General features: G+C 30.9%; 1 protein-coding gene and 1 long non-coding RNA gene across 2 annotated transcripts in view; one reads left to right on the top strand and one right to left on the bottom strand.

The window, feature by feature from the left end:
* The window catches only part of LOC126733758 (uncharacterized), a 28,022-nt gene extending 23,467 nt beyond the window's left edge, over positions 1-4,555 (top strand). The window contains exon 2 of the long non-coding RNA XR_007659855.1: positions 4,173-4,555. This is a non-coding gene — a long non-coding RNA (uncharacterized LOC126733758). The remainder of the gene's footprint in view (positions 1-4,172) is intronic.
* The window catches only part of LOC126733755 (uncharacterized), a 196,204-nt gene extending 170,608 nt beyond the window's left edge, over positions 1-25,596 (bottom strand). The window contains exon 1 of the mRNA XM_050437149.1: positions 25,496-25,596. Coding sequence (XP_050293106.1) covers positions 25,496-25,512 — 17 coding nt within the window. The 5' untranslated portion in view covers positions 25,513-25,596. The remainder of the gene's footprint in view (positions 1-25,495) is intronic.
* Positions 25,597-27,698: the final 2,102 nt, after the last annotated feature.

The following is a 27,698-nucleotide window of genomic DNA, read 5'->3' as shown; positions in this document are numbered from 1 at the left end:
CATTCTTCCGGCCCTGTCGAAGATCTTCGAAAAGGTACTTGAAGGTCAAGTGAGAGCATTTATTGGTGAGTTTGATATCATTCCTTCAAAGCAATCTGGTTTTCGCCCAGGATTTGGCTGCTCCTCCGCAATGGCAGCTGTTACAGATGATCTGATTAAGTCGGTTGATGACGGGAAAACAAGTGCTTTAATCCTATGTAATCCTACTATAGTCCAATGTAAGGCTTTTGATATGGTAAATCATCATATTCTCATAGCAATTTTGCATTACATTGGTTTTAGTATGTCATCTGCACGGCTTATTAGATCATACCTTGCAAATAGATCACAGCAGGTTATGTATCGGGACAGGCTTTCTGACTGTCTTCAAGTTATTGCTGGGGTACCACAAGGAAGCATATTGGGTCCTCTCCTTTATACAATTTATACTTGTAATTTTATTGACAGTCTTCAGTTTTGCAATTACCATCTTTACGCTGATGATACTCAGCTCTACTATTCTTTTAATATACGTGAAGTCGACATTGCTAACGAGAATATAAACCTTGACCTTCAGAGAGTTTGTCAAACCTCCGCTGATCATAATTTAAAAATTAATCCTGCCAAATGAAATTTTATTATTTTTGGTAATGAAGTGTCAAAAAAAGTTGCCCAGGAGCGCCTAAGTCTTAAAATTGACAATGTGAATATACCTTGTGTAAAACATGCCAAGAGTTTGGGATTGGAAATAGATAGTGATTTGCGGTTTCGGGAACATATAACTTCAAAATTGAAAAAAGCTTATTCAACTCTCCGTCTTATTTATTCTAGTCGTCATTTTTTACAAAAATATATTAAATTATTGCTATGTGATTCGTTAGTGCTAAGCCATTTCAATCACTGTGATGTTATTTATGGGCCTTGTCTTGATAGTTTTGAATCTAGAAGTATTCAAAAAGTACAAAATTCATGTTTACGTTTAATTTATGGCGTCCGTAGACACGAACACATTTCACCGTTTTTACGTAAATCAAAATGGCTTAACATGTACAATCGTAGAAAACTACACATGAATACATTTTGCTTTAAAATTCTTAAAACAAAAAAACCAGGATATCTTTTTGAGAAACTTGAATTTAGAGTTGATGCTTGTAATCGACCATTGCGTTTTAATGATAAAGTGTCCATACCTAGACATCGAAAAGAAATATTTAAAACATCATTTTCATATTGTGCGGCTAAAACTATAAACCTATTTTCACCGTCATTTTCAAACACTTCGCTGTTGAACTTTAAAAAACGACTTAAACAAATTCTGATTGTTGAACAAATAGGCTCTAACTGAATTATAGGGGTAAGCTTGTCTAACTGGATCTCTTGAATAGCTGTGATTTCTTGAAAAACGGTTTTTAAATTACGTGTTGAGTTATTGTATTTTTTTTTGATTTCTTGTGTTTTTGTTTGCTGTTTTTGCTTTGTGTTTCTATTTTTATCTCTGTATTTCTATTTTACATTTTAAACTTATTCTAAGTATTTTATGGTTCTATGATTTTAAATTATGTGTTTGCTTTGGCCATTATGTTTTTTTGTATTTTGCATGTATTTTTAATTATGTTTATTTCAATATTGTTACTCTACCTTATTTTGTAATGATTACCTTAGATTCTAAATATTTAAAAATGTAAGAGTTTTAATTTATTTGTGTTTGGGCTTAAGCAGTGCCTTACAACACTTCTATTGTAAGGTGTCTGAGGAGCCTTTTAGGACATATTGCATTGACATTTCTGTATTTTTGGTTAATATTGTTGGTCCTAATAAACGAATTATTATTATTATTATTATTATTATTATATTTCTGCAAGTTAACTTTAGTTATTTTGGTATAACTTAGTTATTTTTATGTTGATCAAATATCCTTAAATTATCAATGCATTCCTCCATGACTGCTGTGAATATGTAAAGATCGCAAACATTTTGACATTATATCGAATATGTACGAGTACGATCCAAATCAGCAATTATCACAATAGTCCAGGAAAAAAATCAAGAGGAAAAAGGTACACAGATACACAAAGACACTGTCTGTAAATTTGTCATCGATTCAGATGAATTTTTTCAAGAACTATTGGCCTGTCACTTCTGTCATTTCGTTGGACCAGTCCAAATCTCCCAACCATGACAAGTTTCCCTTTCCAACTTTGCAATAAGGTCAGGCAAGTTATAAGGCAACATACGTCTTTCCTTGTATAATTTGTTAATTCGTTAAGATCACTTTAACACTCCTCAAGCTCATGTAGTGGAAATCAATAATGCGAGGGGTATACTTGAATTAAAATAATATTTACAGGTTTTCCAGGTAGTTGTATGAGCATACGTCGATCAAATAATGGTGATCCACTATTATGCATTGACAATTTATTATTTTATCACCAGAAGAGAATAATATGATATAATTATATAATATATATATAATTCCCTTTCTGGTTGAATTTTTAATTTTTTTTTCCAGAAGTAAGGAATGTGAAACTGTATTGAACGCCTTGGTCAGATCAATAAAGATACACAATATCGGGTTGCTTTAATTAAGATTCTTAGATATTTGTCATGTAAGCATCGATCATCCGATATTAAGTGGTATTTTTCAAAAATTTTAGCTGTATTTGATAATAGAGAAATTGGTCTTTAGTTTATAATTTTCCGCGTATTTCCAAATTTTAACAATGTAAAATAAGTGTATTTGCAGTGAAATATAAGTGTTTAGTATGTACAGTTTAAAACACTTTAGTAGCCCTTCCTAAAATCATTTTTATAATATACGACGTTTCATCTGTATAGACCATTTTCTCTAATACGCACGCCATACAAATATTGAAATAGTACAGTCGGTATGTATACCAAACAAATAATAATCGATCGGTGATCCTTCTTATAACCGTGAAGTAATAAAAATTATGGCGCCAATTTATACGATCCATTCAAAAAAAAAATATTCGCTGTCTAAACACCTCTCATCAACCTTTCAATATTTGATTTAACAAGTAATAACTCAATGCCATCCAGCCGTATATAATCCTTTGTGTACACTAATGAAATTATACTAAGTAAATTCATTATGTTATTAATTATTTTAAGAAGTTATTTCTTCCGCAGTTTAAGACTCGCATTAGATATGGAGAAAATTAAATCTCGAAACTATAAACCACCGAAGTCCGTCGATTTTCACCTGACGATAACCAGTTAAAAGAATTTCTGATATATGATATTCAAAGGTGCGCCCGGCGGGCGTCTAAGTATATCGGGACACTTACGTCGTTAGAAAAATAATTAGTCCGCCATAAAAACGAAAAATTATCAAAATATTTTAATTACTCCACAATTTGTATCTGAACTGTCAGGGGCTTATCGGGTTCCGAAGTAAAGTCGGTAACTCCAAAGCGGTGAATTTCTTATTAGATATACACGCACACGCTCTTTAGTTGTTCCTAAACAGGTATAAGGAGAGAGAGAGATAAATTTATTCACTTCAAAGACAACCAGAAGTAATTGCATAGAAATATTTTTTTTTAATAAAGTGAACAAGTTCAGTTCTTCATCAGACAATACTATTTATAGAATATCTAAGGTAGAGGGAGGTGGTAATTTATCCCAATGCGAAGTAATGATCATATTATGAACTCTGAAGAAAGAACTTTAATATCAGAAATGCGCACTTCTGGACCTTCAATAAAATAGTCCATGTTCTCTAAGTGATTTAATGAATAAAATACAAAACAAATAAATCACAAATTTAAGCCTACCCAAATATATATACTTCTAGAACCTTCTGTTAATGTACTGACATCAGTTAACAACATTCTTAATATAATATACAACCAGGCACGGGAAACTTATTTCAATTCCAGCTACTGAATCTCTGGCTAATACGCATTGGAAGAGCTGAGTTGCAAAGAAAATCAACAAAAACTGTCAGAAGTTCATATCGTGTCAGACCAGAACGCTTTTTTATTGGAACTCGACAAAAGTCACTTATAAAAAAGTGATGCTATTCCTACTTTATTCCTACCAAATGATAATAAATAATAAGTCTTATATTTCCAAATCATTAAGTTAAATATAATCTATACTAAGACTTAAATATTGATTGATTTCGAATTTAGAAATAATATTCTACTTTTTCTTTTATTCTTTTGCAGAATCAAGTACTTGGGACACGGTAGAATAACTGCCTCCTGATTCAGCCATTGTTTAAGTCAAGTCACAAATCAAGAAACATTAACTGTAACTTCTGGGATTCGCCAACAAGAAGCTAATTTTTTTGTTAAATCCTCCTCCATTACTGCAGTTAAACCACAAATACCACAAAAAAATTCTGAGGGTAAATGCCCTGTATCTACACCTGCTAAGATTTCAGTTATTAAATCCTCATTACACTCTATTTATTGATTGAAATTTTATTGTCTCACAATGGAAAAATGACAATTTTATTTCTTTTGTATGTGAGAAGGAAATAAAATTAAAATATATTGGATTATATAAAACTAAAACCCTTTAAAAATAAATTTAAGATTTATCTTTATTTTTTTATTATTTTTATATTTATTTTTTTTATATGAAACAAAAGTGTCATAAGGTTTATCTGTGGTATTAAGATTTTATACAGTGAAATAATTTTTTAAAGTGATGTCATATGATTATTGAATGATCATTATATGAATGATTATTATATGAATAAACAAAACACAATTTTACAAAAAATATAACATTTTATCTTAATTTCATACAGGGTTTTTCAAAAAAGTTTAGTAAGTTTTTCCTAAAATTTAAATTATTTATGTATAATCTAGATTAAGTTTATTGGTAAATTCTATTTGGATACACACTTTTTTAATTTTTCTAGCTTATTTAGATTCCAATTATCAATATTCCTATTTATGTGTGTGTGAGTACTTGTTTAATAAATATATTGGAATAGAATAATCAATTTGTTGACAAGATTTTGCGGTGAAACGTCTATTCAAATTTTATTAAATTAAATCTAAGTTCTCTATGATAATTTAGATTTTATTTTTTATTAGTGCCATTTTTCACATTAGCTTTTGTTTATTACCAATTTTCTTGTTAAATTTCATATTTTTGTTTTTTGTAGTTTTAAATATGATATTTGTTCATATTTTATACCAACAAAAATGTGGAGTCTAACAAAAAATATTTAAATGGCAAAAACATACCAATAATTTTAAAAAGCCCGCCATTCGGCGCATCAGGTGAATAGTTGACACTCAGGTCGCAGTACGTCGCCACCAGCGTAAAAGTCCAACCGCCTATTAAGCAGTTGCCTATCTATTTTACTTATTATATATAATATCTATGTATACAACATTCTATAGAGGTAAATCTTAGAGAAAGTAAAATAAGAGAGAAGTCAAATGATTTGCACTGGCACTTGACAGAGTAAATAGTTCAAATGGCTAAAAAGGGTGGCGCCACCGACACCGGGACTTGATACTAACAGCTGATATTGACATCGTCGTAATTCACAGTCAATGGGTATGTACCGTTATCAACTGTCAGTACTGAATTTACTGGACGTCGTTCCGATATTTGTTTCAGTTTACTGATTCAGTACTGAATGACGTCATTAATCTTTACTGGATTGACTGGGGATAAAAGCTACTGTAGGTACAGTAAAATAGTGCGGGAATGTCAAAATTGTCAGTTCAAAACATAAATTGTTCAAAATAAAAGCTATGGCTATGAACCCCAATAATTTAGCAGTCATGATAGTGGCAAACACCGTTTCCCTTTTAATATTAACTGATGATGAGGAAGATGAACTGGACCAAGAAGACTTTTATATTGCCCAATTACAGGCTCAAGGACAGGCCCGTATTCGCGTTCCAAATTATTTGGAAAACGTGATAAACCTATATTCCGAAGAGCAATTTAGGATGCATTTCAGGTACCTAGGTACAAATTCAAAAGATAATATAGTATATTACATTACTAGTGAAGAAAGTGATATTTTTCACTCAAGTGGTGATGTTTTTGAAATTCACACGAGTGTATGAAATTTACTTTTTTCATGAGTAATGTAGGTATACACAATTTTTCCTAAGACCCCAAATTTGTGCTCTTTAGCCTTTTAAATTTTTAAGAAAACTCGTAATTGTGCACATACTGCACTGCAGAAAGTAAAAGGCACAAAAGTACACGTGTATTTTACTTTCTCACAGGAAATATGTTTGTTCGAAAGTTTTATAGGTTAGGTTTTATAGGTTATGTTGTGGTTGTGAAAACTGTTCCTTTTTTGGAGCAAAACAGCACGCTGTATAAAATCGGAACGACAAATTACAGTAAAATCAGCACAGTACAATCCTGTACTGACAGTTGAAAACGGTACATACCCAATGTTGTAACTTGTCACTCTGTATAATATAATTGGTCTGTTACATTTACTTAGTAATTACGTAGTATTTAATAAGTAACTTATAAAATGTAGTCGTGTGTTTACCGTGAAAAATTGGAGAAAATCTTCAATAAAAATCTACAGAAAAGTAGATCTTGGTAAAGGTTTGTATATACTTTTATGTAAATTTTAGATTTTTAGGTTTATCACCTGTAATTGTGAAAAACAATTATTGTTTTTATTAATTGTATTTTACAATGATAACTCAATGCTTTGTATAGACATGTAAAATAATTGCTCAATACAAATACATTAAACAATTTCCTATTGTTGGTCAATTGGCCTTTTGTCCTAATTGTCCTAATGTCCATTATATTTCAATTCCAAAAAATGAAGTTCCTTCAGATTCGGTAATACGAAAGAAATGGGTTGAAAATTTGAATTTGCCCTTTTCTGTCAAAAGACATGTTCTTCGTAAAAACCATTTTGACTTAGAATTATTCACATGTTTATTTAAAAGGAGACTAGTAAAATTTGGATGTCTAAAGAAAGTTCCTAGCAAGAAGATTAATATAATAAGTTGCATAAACATGCCCGCTCTAACAGAGTCCTCTTTTAATACAATTAATGAGGCTATATAAAAATAAATGGAACTCGCATTGTCAATCTCAGTCAAAGAACAACAAGACTTTCTCAAATTCCCAAAAGAATAAAATCTGGAAACCAAAAAACGAAATTTTAAATAACGTTAAAAACTGTTTATCAACTAGCTGGAAAAGGTATGTTAAATTGCATGGATCCAACTGTATCGTCATTTCTCCAAAAGCAAAACGACCAACATGGACAACAAGAGATAAAGTATATGCTTTGGCCCTCTATAAAAGAGGACCGAAATCATACAAATTTTTACTGCTGAATGAACAAATAACTGACTTTATAAGTACAGATGAAACCTATTGATAGCGATTGCTCGTTAATTTTTAATGAAATATCTTTTTCTGAAGAACTAGTGTATAACAAATTCAATAACAAAATAGACGGATATGTTGACATAGCACCACTAGGTAGAAAAAATGATCTTGGCAATCATGTTTTAGTCTCTATATTAAATGGTCTTCATAAAACAAGGAAGCAGGAATAAATGCTCATTAAAAAAGCCATTATCCAAACTGAAGAAACTGGAATCACAGTATAATGTAGTGTATGGGACCAAAACGGAATAATATGGAACTAAATTAGCTTCCATGAATAAATTCCTCCACATAAATCAATCAAGAAGATTTCGGTCGTTAGTACATATTCCAAAATATTATTGAAATTATAAGAACAGCAGTCGTTTAGAAAATTAAGGTGTCTGTAGTTGCCGAAACTGTAAGTCACAGCGTTGCTTTAAGTGTTAAGGCAATGGTCAAAGGTAGTTTTAAAAGTATGCCAGTAAATGCCATACTTAGAGCAGAATTTATTGATGATATTGACCAACTATTTTTAATAGTCCCAATAGATGAACTTGTAAGCATGAATATAGATAACTTTATAGGAGATGCATATCTGTTCTGGTAAAGATGAGAAAGATAAAAAAATGCCTTTTAAATCTGGATGGTTTACTATTATCACAGCTATGGAAGACCTGTAGAGCGATAATTTAAATTTTTAAGTGCGAAGAAGGTAGAATGCACCAATCGTGAACCCAAAATACAAATCCGTCTAAGTGTACTTTAGTAAATAATTTACTGACACCAGTATTCGATAGAAATTGTAAGTTAGACAGCTTACAAGACTTTGGAATACAAAGATTTTGAAACTAATTTTGTCTTATTAATTGGTATTAAAAATAGTGACTTAAATTGACCAATTATTGATCTGGATCGAACCTATAATAATGAGAACACTTTAGCATAAGTCACAGGATTTCTGGTCAAAAAATAAAAACTCAAGGTTCAAATAGTATACGGATCATTAAAAATAATTGACATATATTACGCGAGAAATTACTTTGGAAATTGCTTGATCAGCTGACAGTTTTACAGGTTTTTCTTCTCTTTTTTAGACGATTTATTAAATTTTATATTTTGTTTTACTTTATGTATTTCCTTTTATTGAACTCGGAAAGATTTGAAAACTCGTTTTGATCTAATGTCCAAATAATTTCTCTAAATAAAACCTTTTGCTTATCTCTAATAATTTACGAGATATATTGGTTATGAATGTATGGCTAGAATGTATACCTGCATGCCTTAAATTTAAATATCCCACCTATATCAAATTCGAATATCCCGCGTCTTTCTTGATAAGACCCAGTCGGTATTGTCACTACCTGCAATATCGATTATTCATATTTATTTCTCAAATAGTTCCAATGGCTGCGAAGGGTGCGCTGCATACATGTGATGAACCCTTCTTTTTATTTTATTTTCTCTAAGGTCTTAATTAGGATTCTGCCTCTAGCTTTTTGTTGTCTAATAGTGAATCTTCTTTAGTGCAGTTCTGTTTTGTACATCTTTCATTTTTAAAGATTTGTCATGTTGACTGTTTTAGTCTGTCTTACTTTTTAGAGTGATCTTCATCAATTCATGCTTCTTAACTTATCCCAATATTTTTAGACCTTCTGAATATTGAGATTCAATGTAATGTTTTTTTTTTATCCAGTATCCACTTTTTTTTACTCCCAGATTTAAGAAAATTAAACCTCTTTCTTTGCAGGCCCTGTCCAATATGATCAGGTTTTTTCTATGACAGTAACTGATATTCAAATTTAAAGGTAAGAGATATGATTCTTGATTTTAACTTATTTTGACCTTCTCATAATAAGCTTGTAATCATTTTGGTTCCTCTGGACGTTTCTTTAATAGTTTTCTTCCTTTTCTTTTTGAAGTTCTTTTGTCTCGGTTTTCATTTACGATCTCTTGAAGAAAACTGAAACCTTGAAGTCTTCCTTTTCCTTTGAAATTTTTTACGCCCTTTCCAAAAAAAACATCAAAAACAAACTTAACCTTGTTCTTCTCTTTTCAGCCTTTTTGTCCTTTCAACCGTAGATGAAACTCTTATACAGTTTCCATCACTTTTTCAATTTTCCTCTTGATTACTTCACTTTGAATTCAGGACTGCTTCCATATACATTTCTACGTCCACTGCAACAAAATGTAAAAAACCAAAAGGATCAGACATGTCCAAAAACAAATAGCCAACAGGGTCCACCCTCCGAATTGGATTTAATTTAAGATAAAAGCGTTTGATCAAACACTGCAACGAATCTTTCGCACAAAAGAAAGCAAAAAATTGATTTATATTATCAGATACGAACGCAGTCTTGAAATAAATCATCGACATCCATTTGGGAGCTATAATCTTTTATTTTATTTTTTTAATTTGATCACACCGAAAGTGGATTTTTTTAATTAGCGAGTTAGTTACTGGGTTTGTTTTTGATTGAAATTTAATTAAACAACTGCGAACCGAATTCTTCGTTGGATTATTTGCTGAGTTTTATTTGCTTCTCTTTACTTATATGCATTGAAGTTCTCCCTTTGAAGATTGTCACTAGTATGAAAGATCTCATGTTATGTCAGCTGTGTCCAAGTCTCTAAAAATGTTGGTCTTTATCTAGCAATGAATCAAAAATTTTCAGAATATAAATTCCATAAACCTCTTTTACAGTATAACACCAGGTCACTACATTCTCACAACCTCACACAAATCATTAAACAAGTCCAGCACAAGTTTTTAAGGTATATTGATGACCCCTTTACCTATAGTTTATGAAGAATTTGAGAGTGAACTTCCTCTTATTGGTCTTTAGACTCGTCGAAAATCACGATTTAACCAATGGATGTACTGCACAAAATTAGACTTCAAGATCATGGTAGCTTGATCAGAAAATCAGCATCTTTTCATGTACCCTCTCACAAACCATATTATGGATGCAGTTCTTTTGTCACTAATGTCAGCAAACTGATTAACCGTCTTTTCTCAAGTAGACTACTTTTGTAAGTATCATTTAGATTCTAGATATACAGTCTCTATTAACCTTTATTAATATCTATATATCTATTGCTGTTGCTTAAATTGTCTTGAACAGTAAATTGAAGTTTACTTTTATTTTTATCAGATTGTTATATATTGGGCCTACAGTCATGAGTAAATTATTCCGTTACCAAGTCATGTAAATTCACCTTTAGTATCGTACGCTCAATACACGCTTATATGTAATGACAAGTGTCAATTATTATGGGACGTTAGGCGGAATTCACATGTTATTACGAATTATGTTAAAAACGAGAATTGTTCAGTTATTAAAGTGTCTTGGTTAATTACTAGTGTTTTATTTACTTAAAGACTTCAGTACAACGTAACACCGTTGGTAAATGATTTATGAAGAGTGTTTTCGTGAATCTGCATTATAAACTAGTCATCTAATTCTCGCTGACCGAAGCAAGCAGTCTGATCCCCGGTACGTTCTTAGGCATACAAAAATCATAAAGTACCCAGTGCCATAAAGTACTGTTCGTCGGCGACTTCCTACACACAAAATGCGCGTATGCACACACATACACAGGTGAGGTGCGAATTTTTCCCCGAGCTTGGCCAGCAGCACCACAACAAAGCGATAGACTGACTCTTTCAGCGCATTTTATCACGTACCGTAGGTACCCTTCTATGTAATTGCATAAAGGCCGGTAATGAGCCACGATAAATTGCCCGACTGTATTTCAAAGCGCGCCACGCTCGTTCCACTTGGCAATATTTTATTAATAAAGATTTATTTTTATTACTTGCAATTGTGAGATGGTGCTGTCGTAGAATTTAATGATATTATCGCTATAGGAGATCGGTGAAATAATTCCAAATGTAACGCACATCGTGGTGGTAGCAAATGGCCACCTAGATCACCAGATTTTTTTTTGGGCCTGAAATGAAATATTTTTCATGTTTCTCAAAGACCGTTGAATGTTTTAAACGAAATAAATTAAGATTTCTCAATAGGCAAAGCGACTGTCATCGTCATAAAGAACATGAAAGAAATCGGAAAAGTCAGACCTACGGCAAAGAACGGTCGTTATTTCATCGCGAAAAATAGCTGCCAATCTATTACGTTCGCCACTACTGCTGCTGCTGCTACTACTACTACTGCAGCGGGAGCAGCAACGGATTGGGCATCGGAAACTCCAACAGGTTTTATTTTCGATACGATCCGCATCGCATCGACAAACTCCCAGAGCGAATGAGTGTCGGGCCTCTCGTAATAACGTCGCTTTGCAAATTGTTTCGCCAAATCGGACCTTCGATGGGATCTTTTAGGCCGGATCTTTCATACCATCAGTTTATCAATAAATCCAATATATTGTCTATCACTGTAGTGATGTAGGACAAGTAAAACACGAACGCATACATCAGAATGCACAATAGTACGTGAGAGAACATCTAAATATTGAAAAGTATACTAGTAATACAGAAGAAGAAGTCAAGAAATTACGCACGCTAACTCAGAATAAGCATCAAAATCCAACAAGAGTTGAAAGAGAGAAACGGATATGTTAAGAGATATTAGGCATGACGAAAGGAAGACGTAAGGTTAAAAAATGGCAACAATATACAAAAAGATAGTCAAAGAAGTTAAAAATGCTGTTAGAACTGCAAAAAATTACCAGGGAACGGACAAATGCATAGAAATACAGCTATTATAACAAAAACATGACTGATTCAACCTCCACCAAAAGGTCAAAGAGGCGGTAGGCCTCAATAAACCTAAACAGGTTGAATGCCTAATTGATACTCGAGGAAACCTAATAATAGAAGTAAAAAAAAGAAACGACGCTTGAATGAAACATTTAGGGATGAGCGACACAATGACACAAGTAGCACAGACTGCATAACTAGAGGTTTGATTAATACCGACGCGACGAGGGAGGAGGTGCTATAAGAGGAATCAAACAACATGATCTGATAACATTTAATCAAAAGGTTTAAAATTAATGAATGACAACGGAATAAAAACGAGCCATCTGCTTAAGACGTTCCTAAAAATTATTTACAAGAGAGTGTATAAAAAAATATGAAGAACAAATAACACGTACACAATTTGGGCTTCGTAATGCTCTGGGTACACGAAAGACACATTTCAGGCAACTGTCATATATATGTAAGCTTTGTGGACTACCAGAAGGCGTTCGATACAGTTAGGCATAAAGTTATACCACTGCCTAAAGAGATTGGCATAGATGATAAAGATCTGAGAATTATCCAAAATATTTACTATAACCAAATAACTCGCATACAGTAGTAGTAGTAGTAGCAAACAGTATGGATTGGATCTAAACATTAAAAATACAAAATCTTTAGACATTAGCAAACGCTCGTCATTAACCAACAGAGTCAATTGATAGTCTTCAATAGCCTTGACCTATCTCTGAAAACCAAGATCCTCGTCCTATAGTTTTATAATTTTTCAATTCTGCTATATGGAGCGGAGGCTTGGACGCTCTCGGCACTCTCTTTCCAGTTTCCTTATAACTCTTCCAGTTATTTCATTCAAGATGTGATACTACAGACGGGTCCTAAGAATCCCCTGAATCATAAATAATTAAGTAATACGCAGAATGTCAAAGGAATGCGAATTTATTACCACAATTAAGTAAATTGGAATACTTAGGCCATAGTATGAAGAACGAACAACGTTATGGCCTCCTTCAATTAACTCTACAAGGAAAAGTGTACGATAAGAGACAACCAGGGTACAAATGAATCTTCTGACTCAAAACTTGAAGAAATGGTTCAAATTGACCATGACTGGACTGAAAGTATTAGTGATAATTTCATTGAAAGGCATGGCTTAATAAGCAGTTAATGGAATGTAACCTATGATGCAGCATATCATAGCAAACTCTCCTTTTGATAATCATTAAATTGATCCATATAGCAACAGATATTCTTATTTTCTGAATCATTTCCTATTATGCTTGTTCTCCATTAAATTTTTTTTGTCACAACTTCTTTCAGTAAATACTGAGTCATTTAGATGGATCTGATTGGTAAACTTGAGTTTCCTTCTAAAACTAATTAACCAAATAATAATTAGTCCAACGAATTACTTTAGGTGTAATAACGCTGCATATGATTCAGGAGGAAACTCTTCTTGTGAGTGGTTGGGTCGAAAATATGATTTTCCTCAGTTCCTCTTAGAGCCTCAATGTCTCATAAAATAAGGATACTGATGAATCTTTATATACATTTTCTTCCGTATTTTTCTCTGATCCAACTTCTTCGAACTGAGGGAGAAGCTGTTTAAAGCATCTGATTCACTAAATTAGCTACACTATTGTCTATCAACAAATGGTAATGAAATGAGACTTATTTGTTGATAATTATAGATGATGACTAACCAGTAGAACTAGCGTAGGAAGATTTTTATATTGCAGTAGAATCTGCTGCTCAAGTCAGAATTTGGCCTTGTTAACTCTTAAAATCTTAAAAATGTGTGAAGATTTTCTTGAGATAGCAGATCTAGTAGTTATCCAAGTAGTCATTTATGACCATCCAAAGGCTACTTAGCTAACAATTTTACCGTTGTCTTGATGGATATTTTACCAGAAATTGAAAATTAATAGAAATTTCTGATAAAGTCAGATCTGGTAACCTAGGTGGCCATTCATTAGAATTTGCATACGCAGTAATTCTTTACATTAAACGCTCTTCATAAGTAATAAAATGAGACTTATTTGCCGATGATCACATAAATGAAAGATTTTTGTATTCAAGTATCAAAGCATTTAGTTCACTTAGCTTCACTCAGTGGTATTTGAATCAAATGCTTTTTAACCAGTTAGTCTATATTCTAGTAATTAAATTTCACTTATGATTGATTATACTTAGATGACAACTACGCAGTAGAACTTATAAATAAAGAAATTAACTCTTAATGTTAAAAATTAAGAAAATCTGTAAAAACTTAGAAAGATTATTGTATTTGGTCTGCTACTGATAAAAGTTGGTTTATGGTGTTAGATCTGGTGATCTAGGTGGCCATCCATTTATTGGCATTTATTTATGCAGTGATTCTTCAAATCAAATGCTTTTTAACTAATTTATCCATAAATTGGTAATGGCATTTCATTTTAGATGATATCATCGATGTTGACTAAACAGCAGAACTTATAAATAAAGAAGTTTACTCATAACGCTCAAAACTAAGAGCAAAAGCGTTAAAACGCATAAAGATTATTGTATTTGATCTGCTGATGATTGATGGACTGAGGGTGCTAGATCTGGTCATCTGGATGGCTATTTATTACAATCTGCAGTCCAACTAAAGAGTTTAGTCTTGTTAAACGTTTCATTATTTTATTTTGAATTATCGCCACAATTCAAAGTGTTTTAGGAGTTGGTGAAAATTATCTTGTGACAAAAGATCTGGTGGTCCAGATGGCCATTCTTGACAATCTTAAAATTATTTAGCAATGAGTTTTTTGCGATGTATATGTTGGTTAATGGTGTTAGATCTGGTGATCTAGGTCGCCATTTATTAGAATTTACTTACAAAATGATTCTTTAGATCAAATGCTCCTTAATCAATTTGTGCATGATTTGGTAATGAAATAAAACTTATTTGCTGATGGTATCAATTCAATTATCGTGTTATTGTAGATCTGGTGATCCAGATGGCTATTTATAAGACTCTGGATAGTTACCAGTTTTAGTAATTTTATTGTTTTTTTTATGTACACTATAGGAAATTGAGGAATAATGAAAATTGGTTAATAGTGTTAGATCAGGTGGTCTAGGAGGCCATTTATTGGAATTTACTTCAGAGCAATCATTCAAATTTTGAATACTCATCTAAGTAAATATGAGATTTCCTATGAGGAATATTATCGGTAATTATGGTGAAGTTTCCTTACAAATTTGTTTAAGATTAAGGAATATTAAGTAATTTGAATTTGTTGCAAAAAAATTAAATAATATGAAAAATAATACAAAATAAAATTAATGAAAAAAAATTGAAATAAATAAAAAAATATCTGGCTAATAAAGATATGAGAATGCAAAACAATAAAATTGCAGTGATTTAGGTTCTTGTAAGAAAAAATTACTTTTACTTTTGATTTCGTGCTTTAATCCCCCCGTCCCTTTCTATTTCCCTGCTTATTTATACTCAAATTTCTAAAATAAGAATTCAGAGGGCAAGATAGGGACTAAAAGAAATATTATATTACAGTATAAATACGAAGTATCAATAAATTAAAAAAGAAAAATAAAAATCAAAAATATGACACACTAAATGTTATTGGGGCTTCAAATATTTGTTTAACTAAATTTAAAAAAAATAATAGAAAATGTGGACTGGATACAATAAACGAAAATAGTAGAAATGAACAAACAGAAAAATGAATGAAAAATTGATAAAAAAATACGTAGAAGTGAAGAAAAAGGTGTAAAAGAAGACGATGAAGGAGTATGAAAGAACAAAAAAAGAAGATAAACCTTTACAGGAGAAATCTGAGAGAAAACAGAGGTTAGCTTTAATTGCCTGTAAGTATTTAAAAATTAATTTAATTATCCTGGAGGAAGTTGAACAATCAACAACTACCTGGAAAAAATGTAAAATTTCATTAGTCAGGTATTTGAAATATAATAATATAATAGAGTCATTGAATACCTAAATGTGAACAAGATATAGTTCTAGAAATATCTAAAAAAATTAAAATAGAGGAAGAGTAAGTGGACTAATCAAAATTGCCTTAATTTGCCTAGAGAAACAGAAAATAATTAATAAAAACTATAAATAATTATTAGAGGAAAATAATTTGTAAGCAAAGAAAATCAATAGATCCAAAGTGAGAAACGATCATTTGAATATTAAAATTTTGTAAATATCCCCTCTAGATCCTCGTAACAGTTATTTTGACACTATAGTAGGCCCAAATAAGAGGTCATACAATATAAATTCTTCGGCTGGAAAACGACCCGAACTATTCAAGCGCCGATCAATTCCAACCTGTCACCGCCGTAAATATTTAAAGAATTCACCAACACTTCTTTCCATTGAAAATTGCCGTTTAATGAACATTTTTCCATTTAAAAAAAAATCCAATATGCTTTATTTATTACCATTGTGGTATAATAAATACGTGACAGTCCATAGGCTTGCAATAGTAATAATTTCCATAACAGATCGAAAAATATGTATACCTATATAAAGTGTCTCGCCTAAGAGGTGTGTGTTCGCTGGCAGGCCTATTAAGCCACTGATAAAGATCTTTCGAATAAAATAGATTTGTATATACGCACTCACGTGGGTTTAGGCCGTTAATCACGGCTCTAATTGAAACCTTAGATGAGGTAATTATTATCGGGCACCGCCATCGATGCCAATTGAATTACTCGCTTTTTTCCTTGTATAGGGGAGCGATTTTTTAATGGAAAAGTAGAAATAAATGTGCCTGGACCTTCTGGATATGTTCAAGCCATAAGCGTGTCAAAAGACTGACAACAGCGCAACATCGACTTATATTGGATTTAATCAATAAGCTATAGTCTATTTCAAAAATGTTGAGAGTAATGAAATTTTATTTAGTATGCAAAAGTGGTTGTTGGAATTATGCAATGATATATGCCACTTCCATATCTATCTAAAAATGTGTATTTTTCGATATCTGATTTAAAAAAACATAAGTAGGTACAATAGCAGAATATATTTCTTGGGAAATATATGACGTCAAGGTTTTTCTCTTCAAAAACGTGTATTTTATTAAATCCCCATTCATTTTTTGACAAATAAGATTTTTTTACTAGGGATCCAAAATCATTTTTTGTAAGAAAAAGCAGTGTCCTGTATGGACGCCATTGATTAAAATGCAATTTTTTGTATTATAAATTCCTTCTTAGATTCACTGATTCAAATGCAAATAATTGTGCATAGACCTTCTTGAAATTTTTATGGTATGAGGTCGAAAGATTGGCAACAGAGCAATGGCGACTTATATTGGATTTAATCAATAAGCTATAGTCTATTTAAAAAATGTAGAAAGTAACAAAACCTTATTAAGTATGCAAAAGTGGTACCTAAAAAATTGTTTTTTTCATATGTGATTTAAAAAAAACATTAGTACAATAGCAGAATATATTTCTTGGAAAATATATGACGTCAAGTTTTTTTTCTTTAAGAATGTATATATACTTAAGTCCTCATAAATTTTTTGACAAATTTGATTTTTTAACTGTACTTCCTTTTATTGTAAGAAAAGACTTATATTATCTTTAATCAATAAGCTATACTCTATTTAAAAAAAGTAGAGAGTAATATAACCTAATTTTGTTTTTGTTTTGTTTGGTTTTTTTCTAGTAATTATATTAGTAGAAAACTACTTTCAATAATAATTTTTGATAAAAAAAAATGGATAAAAAAATAATTTTCTTATGGCATATACAGATTTCTGGTAATAGATCTCCAAATAAAATATAAAACTCATTAATAAAATAAGTCTCATTCCATTACTAGAACATGGATAAACTGGTTAAATAACATTTAATTCAAAGAACCATTGAGTAAAGTACCGTGAATCAAATGCCTTGAATAGCTTCTATCTCATTTTCGACAAAGACCTCTAGTTCTATTACTCCAAAAGAGTTTTCTTCTGGAAAATAGGACTAATTAGCTAGACCAACCAACAATTGGGTACTCACTTTCAGACATATGAATTAACAGTTACTAGTAGAATTTTCACATGAAAAGAAATTAGGGTTTAGGCTGTTAATCATGGTTCTAATTGAAACCTTAGATAAGGTAATTATTATCGGGCACCGCCATCGATGCCAATTGAATTACTCGCTTTTTTCCTTTTTCAGTATAGGGAGTGATTTTTTAATGGAAAAGTAAAAATAAATGTGCCTGGACCTTCTGGATATGTTCAAGCTATAAGCGTGTCAAAAGATTGACAACAGCACAACATCGACTTATATTGGTTTGAATCAATAAGATATAGTCTATTTCAAAAATGTAGAGAGTAATGAAATCTTATTTAGTATGCAAAAGTAATTGTTGGAATTATGCAATGGGTCCCTGATTATTGTTATCCATCGGATAAACACTGAAATTGGTACGACAAAGTGCAGCGTACAGTCAGAGCACTCTAATATAAATTAAAACAAACTTTATTTAAAAATTTTACATAATATTACATATTAATCATTAAAAGTTGTATTTTTCGATATCTAATTTAAAAAAACATTAGTTTAATAGCAGAATATATTTCTTGGGAAATATATGACGTCAAGGTTTTTTTCTTCAAAAACATATATTTTATTAAATCCCCTTTAAATTTTTGACAAATTAGATTTAGATCCAAGATCATTCTTTGTAAGAAAAAGCAGTGTCCTGTATAGAAGCCATTGATTAAATTGCAATTTTTTGTATTATAAATTCCTTCTTAGATTTACTGATTCAAGTGCAAATAATTGTGCGTAGACCTTCTTGAATTTTTTAAGATATGAGGTCGAAAGATTGGCGACAGAGCAATGGCGACTTATATTAGCTTTAATCAATAAGCTATAGTCTATTTAAAAAATGTAGAAAGTAACAAAACTTTATTAATTATGCAAAAGTGGTACCTAAAAAATTGTTTTTTTCAATATCTGATTTAAAAAAACATTAGTACAATAGCAGAATATATTTCTTGGAAAATATATGACGTCAAGTTTTTTTCTTTAAAAATGTATATATACTTAAGTCCTCATTAATTTTTTGACAAATTTGATTTTTTAACTGTACTTCCTTTTATTGTAAGAAAAGACTTATATTATCTTTAATCAATAAGCTATACTCTGTTTAAAAAAAGTAGAGAGTAATATAACTAATTTTGTTTTTGTTTTGTTTGGCTTTTTTTTCTAGTAATTATATTAATAGAAAACTACTTTGAATAATAATTTTTGATAAAAAAAAAGTATAAAAAAATATTTTTTTTAAGGCATTTACAGATTTGTGGTTTGACAGAGTCTCCAATTAAAATATAAAACTCATTAGTAAAATAAGTCTCATTCTATTACTAGAATATGGACAAGCTGGCTAAATAGCATTTGGTGCAAAGAACCATTGAGTAAAGTGTAGTGGATCAAATGCCTTGAATAGTTTCTATCTCTTTCTCAACAAAGACCTCTAGTTCTATTACTCCTGAAAGAAAGAATAAATAGGGATTTAATTTTTATTTTATGAAAAAGCAGTGGCGTATATAAAGCAAAAGTTCTGTATGGACGCCATTAATTAGAACTTTTTGAATCATAAATTCCTTCTTAGATTCACTCTCTTAGTCCAAGGATTAAAACTATACATCATTAAAATATTACTATAGAAGTAATCAGTAAATTAATATTATTAGTAATTTCCACAAGACAAATTTCGTTTGTAAATAGATTGATCAATATCGATCATCATAAGAAATTGTATTTTCGTTATTTGATTTAATTAAACATTAGTAAAACAGCAGAATATATATTTTGGAAAGTATATGTACGTCAGGATTTTTCCTTATGTTTTTTAAATCCCCACTCATTTTTTGACAAATCTGATTTTTTAACTGTTAATGTTTCCTTTTATTGTAAAAACAGATTTATATTATCTTTAATCAATAAGCTATACTCTGTTTAAAAAAAGTAGAGAGTAATATAACCTAATTTTGTTTTTGTTTTGTTTGGTTTTTTTTCTAGTAATTATATTAGTAGAAAACTACTTTGAATAATATTTTTTGATAATTAAAAAATGTCTAAAACAATAATTTTCCCATGGCATATACAAATTTCTGGTAATAGAGTCTCCAAATAAAATATAAAAATTATTAGTGAAATAAGTGTCATTCTATTACTAGAATATGGGCAAGCTGGTTAAATAGCCTTTGATCCAATGAACCATTGAGTAAAGTGCAGTTAATCAAATGCCTGGAATAGACTTCTAGTTCTATTACTCAAAAAGAGTTTTCTTCTGGAAAATAGGACTAATTAGCTGGATCAATCAACAATTGGAAACTGACTTTCATAACAAACGTCAAGATTGCTGATCGCATATGAATTAACTGTTAGTAGTAGAATTTTCCCATAAAAAGAAATTAAACATCATTTTCCTTTCTCGCTTTTTTCCTTTTTTTAGTATAGAGGAACGAAAATTCACTTTTTTTCGGTTTAAATCGGCTTAAATGACTTTTTTAATGGAAAAGTAGAAATTAATGTGCCCGGACCTTCTGGATATGTTCAAGCTATAAGTGGAAAGCGTGTCAAAAGATTGACAGAGCAACATCGACTTATATCAGCTTTAATCAATAAGCTATAGTCTATTTCAAAAATGTAGAGAGTAGTAAAACCTTATTAAGTATTCTTAAGTGGTACAGGGTGATTATGCAAGCCAAGTGACTGCAAGTAGTACCACCCCGGTATGTCTGGTTTTGGGTCGGTTTATCAGATTTTACTATTGTTATTGATTAAAGTGAGCTTCATTGAAAGTTTATAAAAAAATATAAATGTCACGTATTAAGGTTTTAATCATAAAAAATTGTATTTTTCTTAATCTGATTTGATTTGATTGACTGATTTGACTTCACTCATTTACAGACAAAATTGATTTACTGGAGACTTAACATACCATTTTTTATTGTAAGTAAAAGCAGTGGCCTATATCAAGCAAAATCCTGTATGGACCCTATTAATTTTTTATATTATAAATTCCTTCTTAGATTTACTTTCTAAATCAAGTGATTGGGGATCATAAATCATTAAAAGATTATAGCAGTAATTAGTAAATTAATATTATCAGTACTTTCCACAAGCCAAATTTCGTTTGCAAGTATTTTTGTTTGATGATTTTTTTTATTTTTATTATATTAATAGAATATTACTTTGAATAATAATTTTTGAATGGAAATTTGCTTTTTTTGGTTTAAATTAGCTTAACTGTATTTTTCCAATGAAAAAATAGAAATAAATGTGCGTGGACATGTTCAAGTGTCATAAGATTGACAACAGACTAACGTCGACTTATATTAGCTTTAATCATTAAGCTATAGTCTATTTCAAAAAGGTAGAGAGTAATGAAACCTTATTAAGTATGCAAAAATGGTACAGGCTAATATGCAATTACGTATGCCACTTCCATAGTTTGATTTGCAAAATTAATTCCTATTACAGAATGCAGGTGGTACCATCCGGATTTGTCTGCTTTGGGTCGGTTTAAGAGCTTTTTCTATTATTATTAATCGAATAAAGACTAAAACTTCTATAAAGTCCACTTCACTAGCAAACTGTTTATCAAAAGAAAAGTCTACTATAACTTAAAAAATCATATCTTATTTTACATTCCATCAAGTGAACAATTGATCGATTGGAATTCTCCTCATGGAATGTAGGATAAGATGGAGGCAAAGTCGTCCTATAAAACTATAACTACAAAGATCCCAGGTAATTCGTATAAATTTAAATCTGGAAATAATCCAGGTAATATCTTGCATTAAACGAATGAACAGAAGGAGGTTCAATTTACTTGACAAACAAGCAAATCCAATGTAAATTATGAGGCGCCCTTAAAAAACATCTGAATCTAAGACAAAAGTTTGACTTGAGGTGCTAATATAAAACTCCTAAGGAAGACAATAACCTAAAAAAAAACAAAACATCTTCTGGAAGAATTTTAAAATATAAAGTAAAAAGATGCTGTCAAACTATTTTGGATACGTGCAGGACAATTCAGACGTATGCTCCTAAGCGAAATACCTTGCTGCCTATTAATAATATAAGTAGGAAATAAAATAATATTGTCCTGCCTTCTCAAAATCTTCCTATTTAATTTAATAATATTTTCAAAACAAACATTATACGCTATTAAACCTAATTAAGTAAAAACATACACGTCCATATTGTGATAAAAACAATCGTTATATTAGATTTAACCAAAAGCAAATAAAAATGTTTTTTTCCGAGAACCGTATGCGCGGCTTTAAAACAACTAATTGCTCAATGAAATAAAGTTAAGGATTTTTTTACGATGTATCATGACAGCGCATTTTTAAAGCTTTTATTCAATTTTCAGTTTTATCAGCCATTAAACGGTTTGGGTTCGTAAGATATCCCGATCAGAAAAATCCTGTTTATTTTTATTAATATATGAAGTGAATCACTCTTATTTGAATATTATACCAATAGTTTACTGTTAAATTGGAAAAAATCACACAATTAAGGTCTGATTCATAGCAAAAATGTGTTCATTTATAAGAGGAAATGGCCGTGTAAGTCATTATAGAAAAATGTCTTAGTTATATTACTAAAATAATTTTTTTTTGTTACAATGGCGTCACGGGCATACGAGGCTGATTTGAAAATATTAATATACTATATTTCAAAAATGTTGAGAGTAATAAATTGTAAATTTCCGAGAGTTTAGGGTCATCCATGGGTGTAGGTAAGCTTAGCACCTAGGTAATGAATACAGTGAGAAGAAAAGGTAGGGTTCGAACACTATAAAAAGGGTAAGTAATATTCGATATACTAATTTGGAAGGTAATGTAAACTAACGGAAGAAAATCGCATTTTCAAAATAATCCTATTAATTTTTATTAATATATAAAGTGAATCACTCACATATGAATAATATACCAATAGTTTACTGTTAAATTGGGAAAAATCACACAATTTAAAAGTCTGAATCATAGCAAAAATGTGTTCATTTATAAGAGAAAATGGCCGTGTAAGTCATTATATAAAAATGTCTTAGTTATATTACTAAAATCATTTGTATTTATTAAAATGGCGTCATGTATACAGGGCTGATTTAAAAATATTAATATATTTTATTTTAAATATGTTGAGAGTAATAGAATTTAAAAGTCTGAATCATAGCAAAAATGTGTTCATTTATAAGAGAAAATGGCCGTGTAAGTCATTATATAAAAATGTCTTAGTTATATTACTAAAATCATTTGTATTCATTAAAATGGCGTCATGTATACAGGGCTGATTTAAAAATATTAATATATTATATTTTAAATATGTTGAGAGTAATAGATTGTAAATTGCCGAGAGTTTAGTGGTCATCCATGGATGTAGGTTAGTGTAGCACCTAGATAATGAATACAGCGAGAAGAAGAAAAGGTAGGGTTTGAACTCTATAGGAAGTGTCAATATATTTATTTGGAAGGTAAAACTAATGGTAAAAAAATCGCATTTTCAAAAAAAATCCAATTTATTTTTATTAATATTTGAAGTGAATCACTCACATTTGAATAATATACCAATAGTTTACTGTTAAATTGAAAAAATCACACAATTAACGTCTGAATCATAGCAAAAATACGTTTATTTATGAGAGGAAATGGCCGTGTGAATTATAAAAAAAAATGACTTAGTTATATTACTGAAATCATTTGTATTCGGTAAAATGGTGTCATGTATACGGGGCTGATTTAATAATATTATTATACTATATTTCAAAAATGTTGAGAGTGATAAATTATAAATTTCCGAGAGTCTAGTGGTCATCCATGGATTACACATTTGAAGAATATACCAATAGTCTACTGTTAAATTGGGAAAAATCACACAATTTAAAGGTCTGAATCATAGCAAAAATGTGTTCATTTATAAGAGGAAATGGCAGTATAAGTCATAATATAAAAATGTCTTAGTTATATTACTAAAATCATTTGTATTCGTTAAAATGGAGTTATGTATACGGGGCTGAATTAAAAATATTACTATACTATATTTCAAAAATGTTGAGAGTAATAAATTGTAAATTTCCGAGAGTCTAGTGGTCATCCATGGATTACACATCTGAAGAATATACCAATAGTCTACTGTTAAATTGAATAAAATCACACAATTAAGGTCTGAATCATAGCAAAAATGTGTTCATTTATAAAAGGAAATGGCCGTATAAGTCATTATAGAAAAATGTCTCAGTTATATTACTAAAATCATTTGTATTCGTTAAAATGGAGTTATGTATACGGGGCTGAATTAAAAATATTACTATACTATATTTCAAAAATGTTGAGAGTAATAAATTGTAAATTTCCGAGAGTCTAGTGGTCATCCATGGATTACACATTTGAAGAATATACCAATAGTCTACTGTTAAATTGGGAAAAATCACACAATTTAAAGGTCTGAATCATAGCAAAAATGTGTTCATTTATAAAAGGAAATGGCCGTATAAGTTATTATAGAAAAATGTCTTAGTTATATTACCAAAATCATTTGTATTCGTTAAAATGGAGTTATGTATACGGGGCTGATTTAATAATATTACTATACTATATTTCAAAAATGTTGAGAGTAATAAATTGTAAATTTCCGAGAGTCTAGTGGTCATCTTTTTTAAATCCACTTTTTTCCCTCTTTAAGATTTTATGCCGTTATTAAATTTTAGATGCGACGTTTCGTCTTTGGGCCACCATCATGAACTTTTTTTTTTAAAACACAAAATTTTTTTTTTCACGAAAAAACTCCGGAACTACTCGGTATTTTTTAGATTTTAAAGCGGCATATTATTGACCATCCAAAGCCGCTAAACTCTTCCTATTTAACCAACTTTCTAACTCTCATGGTTACGGAGATCCCTGTACTGGCCCTCCTTATCCTTGTATAATCGTGTTTTTGGCAATAAAAAAAAATTAATACATACTTTTGACTAATAAATTCAAACCAACTTAATAAACACATAATAATATAAAAAAAAATTAAAAACTGTATACATCCTCCAGCAGGGGTATCACAATAAAATCAGATTTTATACGCCTGTTAACTGTACCCATCTACAAAACTTCTAATTATATTTAAACGTCTAAGACCGTGGAATGTTAAACAGAAGATAACATTTTTAGGCGCATAATATTTTATATTTTTAAATTGTCTTAGAGCTGACTTAATCCGTGTAAATAAGGTGCTACACACATACATACATACCAAGTAAATTAGGTAATGCACGTTTTTAATTAGAACGTGATAATGACGCTCTTTTTATTCTAATAAGATGGTTTTAGAGCCTTAATAATTTATGCCGTAATTGGAATAAAGGAAACAGTGGTGAACCTGGTGTTAAAAAAAAATCAAAATTTGCTTCAAAAACTTTATCTACAGACTTACCCAAGTTTGTCGTACATACGTGTTTATCTACGGAGGTCGCATTTGAAATTAACGGTCCGAAAGACGGCTGCGAAATTCGTTATTATTTTAAAACCTAAAACTTTATTTTTTTTTTTAATTTAACCACAAATTTAATAAAATTAAAAAAAAAAAAACTTAAAGCGCGAATCGCCTTAAAGTCGACGTCGTTCTATCGTGACGTAACATGGACGTCGCGACGCGCTCTACTGCTGACGTCACGTGGCAGTTCCGGCTTCCAGGAAGTTGGAATGCGGACTGGCCGTGCGAGAGCGTCGCGGCGGTGGCGGATCGTGCGACGGCCGTCGCGACGTCTTGTTTCTTCTTTTAAACCGAAAAAGGGGTTTTTCGCGGTGGATTTATGTGATCGTTTGTCTTTTTCGGATTTAAAAATTGAGCGTTTGAAGGCGTTTTGAGTGAATAATTTATTTTTTTCTCTTGTCCTAGTCTACGTCTTACCCGCAAAATTAAAAATCCCAAACTTTGGAGGTCGATATCTCGGCTTCTATGGGTATCATCAGGAAAATTTGAACTGTTTTGTGTCAGTTTTATTCTTCTGAATCGAACGAGACCATCCGCAAGGTCGTAGCTCTCATATTAGCCGAGATATCGCATTTTTAGAGCCCATTTTTGGGCACAAAAACGAGTTCAAAAAATTAATTTTTCCGAATTTTCAAAGTACTCAAATTTCCTTAGTTCTGCTCGAATCCCGTTATAACCCGGCGTTTTTGTGATGTAGGTGATAAGAGCAAGCTGCTGGTATAGTTTGTTCGATTTCGAAGCAAATAAATTTTTTGTGAAAAAAATCAATACGGGGAGTATACCGGAAAAATGAAAAATTCCAAACTTTGAAGTTCGATATCTCGGCTTCTATAGGTGCTATCGGGAAAGTTCTAACGGTTTTTTCTTAGTTTCATCCTTCTGAATCTAACGAGACAATCCGCAAGGTCGTAGCTATCATATTAGCCGAGATATGGTATTTTTAGAGCCAATTTTTGAGCTCAAAAACGACGTCATAAAACGACCTTTTCCAAATTTTTAAAGTGTTTTCATTTCCTTAATTCTGCTCGAATCTCATTATAATCCAGTGTTTTCGTGATGTAGGTGATAAGAGCAAGCCGCTGGTATAGTTTGTTCAATTTTGAAAAAAAAACAATTTTTGGTGAAAAAATTCGATACGGGTGTAAAATGAAAAATCCCAAACTTGGGAGGTCGATATCTTGGCTTCTATGGGCACTTTTGAGAAAATTCCAACGGTGTTCTCTTAGTTTTGTTCTTCCGAATCCAACGAGACTCTCTGCAAGATCGTAGCTCTCGTATTAGCCGAGAAGTCGGATTTTAAGAGCCAATTTTTGGGTTCAAAAACGATGTCAAAAAATTACTTTTACCGAAAATTTGATACGGGTATACCCGCAAAATGCCTGGAAAATCTCAGCATTGAGGGTTGTTTCTATTAATTTCTTAAAATCAATAAATATGAGTCATTAGTTACTTTGGTCAGGTAGTGAAGGCTTTTGAAAGAAAATACAGCAGGCAAAGAATTTCATTACTTCTTATAAGCGTTGCAATTATTGCCTGGAGTAAAAATTTTAGCAATTGTTTCTTCCAGGTACTCGAAGCATTATTTCCAGACATATCAGGTTGTTGACTACCTCTTCTAGGCTAACTTTCACTATATCTGAGAGAACTTAGTTCAAGTTTCCAGGCTTTTGAATATTTTTCTTTCTTCTAGGCTATATTTTCACCTATTCCTGGTCGGACAAGTCATGCTTTCAATTGCCTAGAAAAAATTCTCATATTCTAGTCAGTTATAATTCAGCTTTTCTTATTCAATGTTTCATAAATTCTAGTTATGGTTTTACTCTCTAAAAAACACTAACGTAAATTCAACTTTCCAGACAGTTAAATACTGTCAATTTTTACAGGCTTTTGATGCTTTTCTGAAGCCAATAGACTAAATAAATCATGACTCCAAATTACTGGAAGAAATTACCAATTCAATTGGCTCGAAGTGGTAATTTATAAAGAAATAAAGCATGACTTTAGAGTTATAAAAGAAAGAGAAGAGGGTTTTTGACTGCCTGGAAGGAGCACATCAATACTCCAAATTACTGAATAAATTACACTTGAGCTTTCTCTGTTAATTTTAAATTTCTATGATAAAGAGCAAATAGCTTCTTCAAGT

This window comes from Anthonomus grandis, chromosome 3 (genome assembly GCF_022605725.1).
Source record: "Anthonomus grandis grandis chromosome 3, icAntGran1.3, whole genome shotgun sequence".
NCBI classification, from domain to species: Eukaryota; Metazoa; Arthropoda; class Insecta; order Coleoptera; family Curculionidae; genus Anthonomus; species Anthonomus grandis.
Note: the sequence above shows the minus strand (reverse complement) of the source record. Positions and strands in the feature narration are given on the sequence as shown.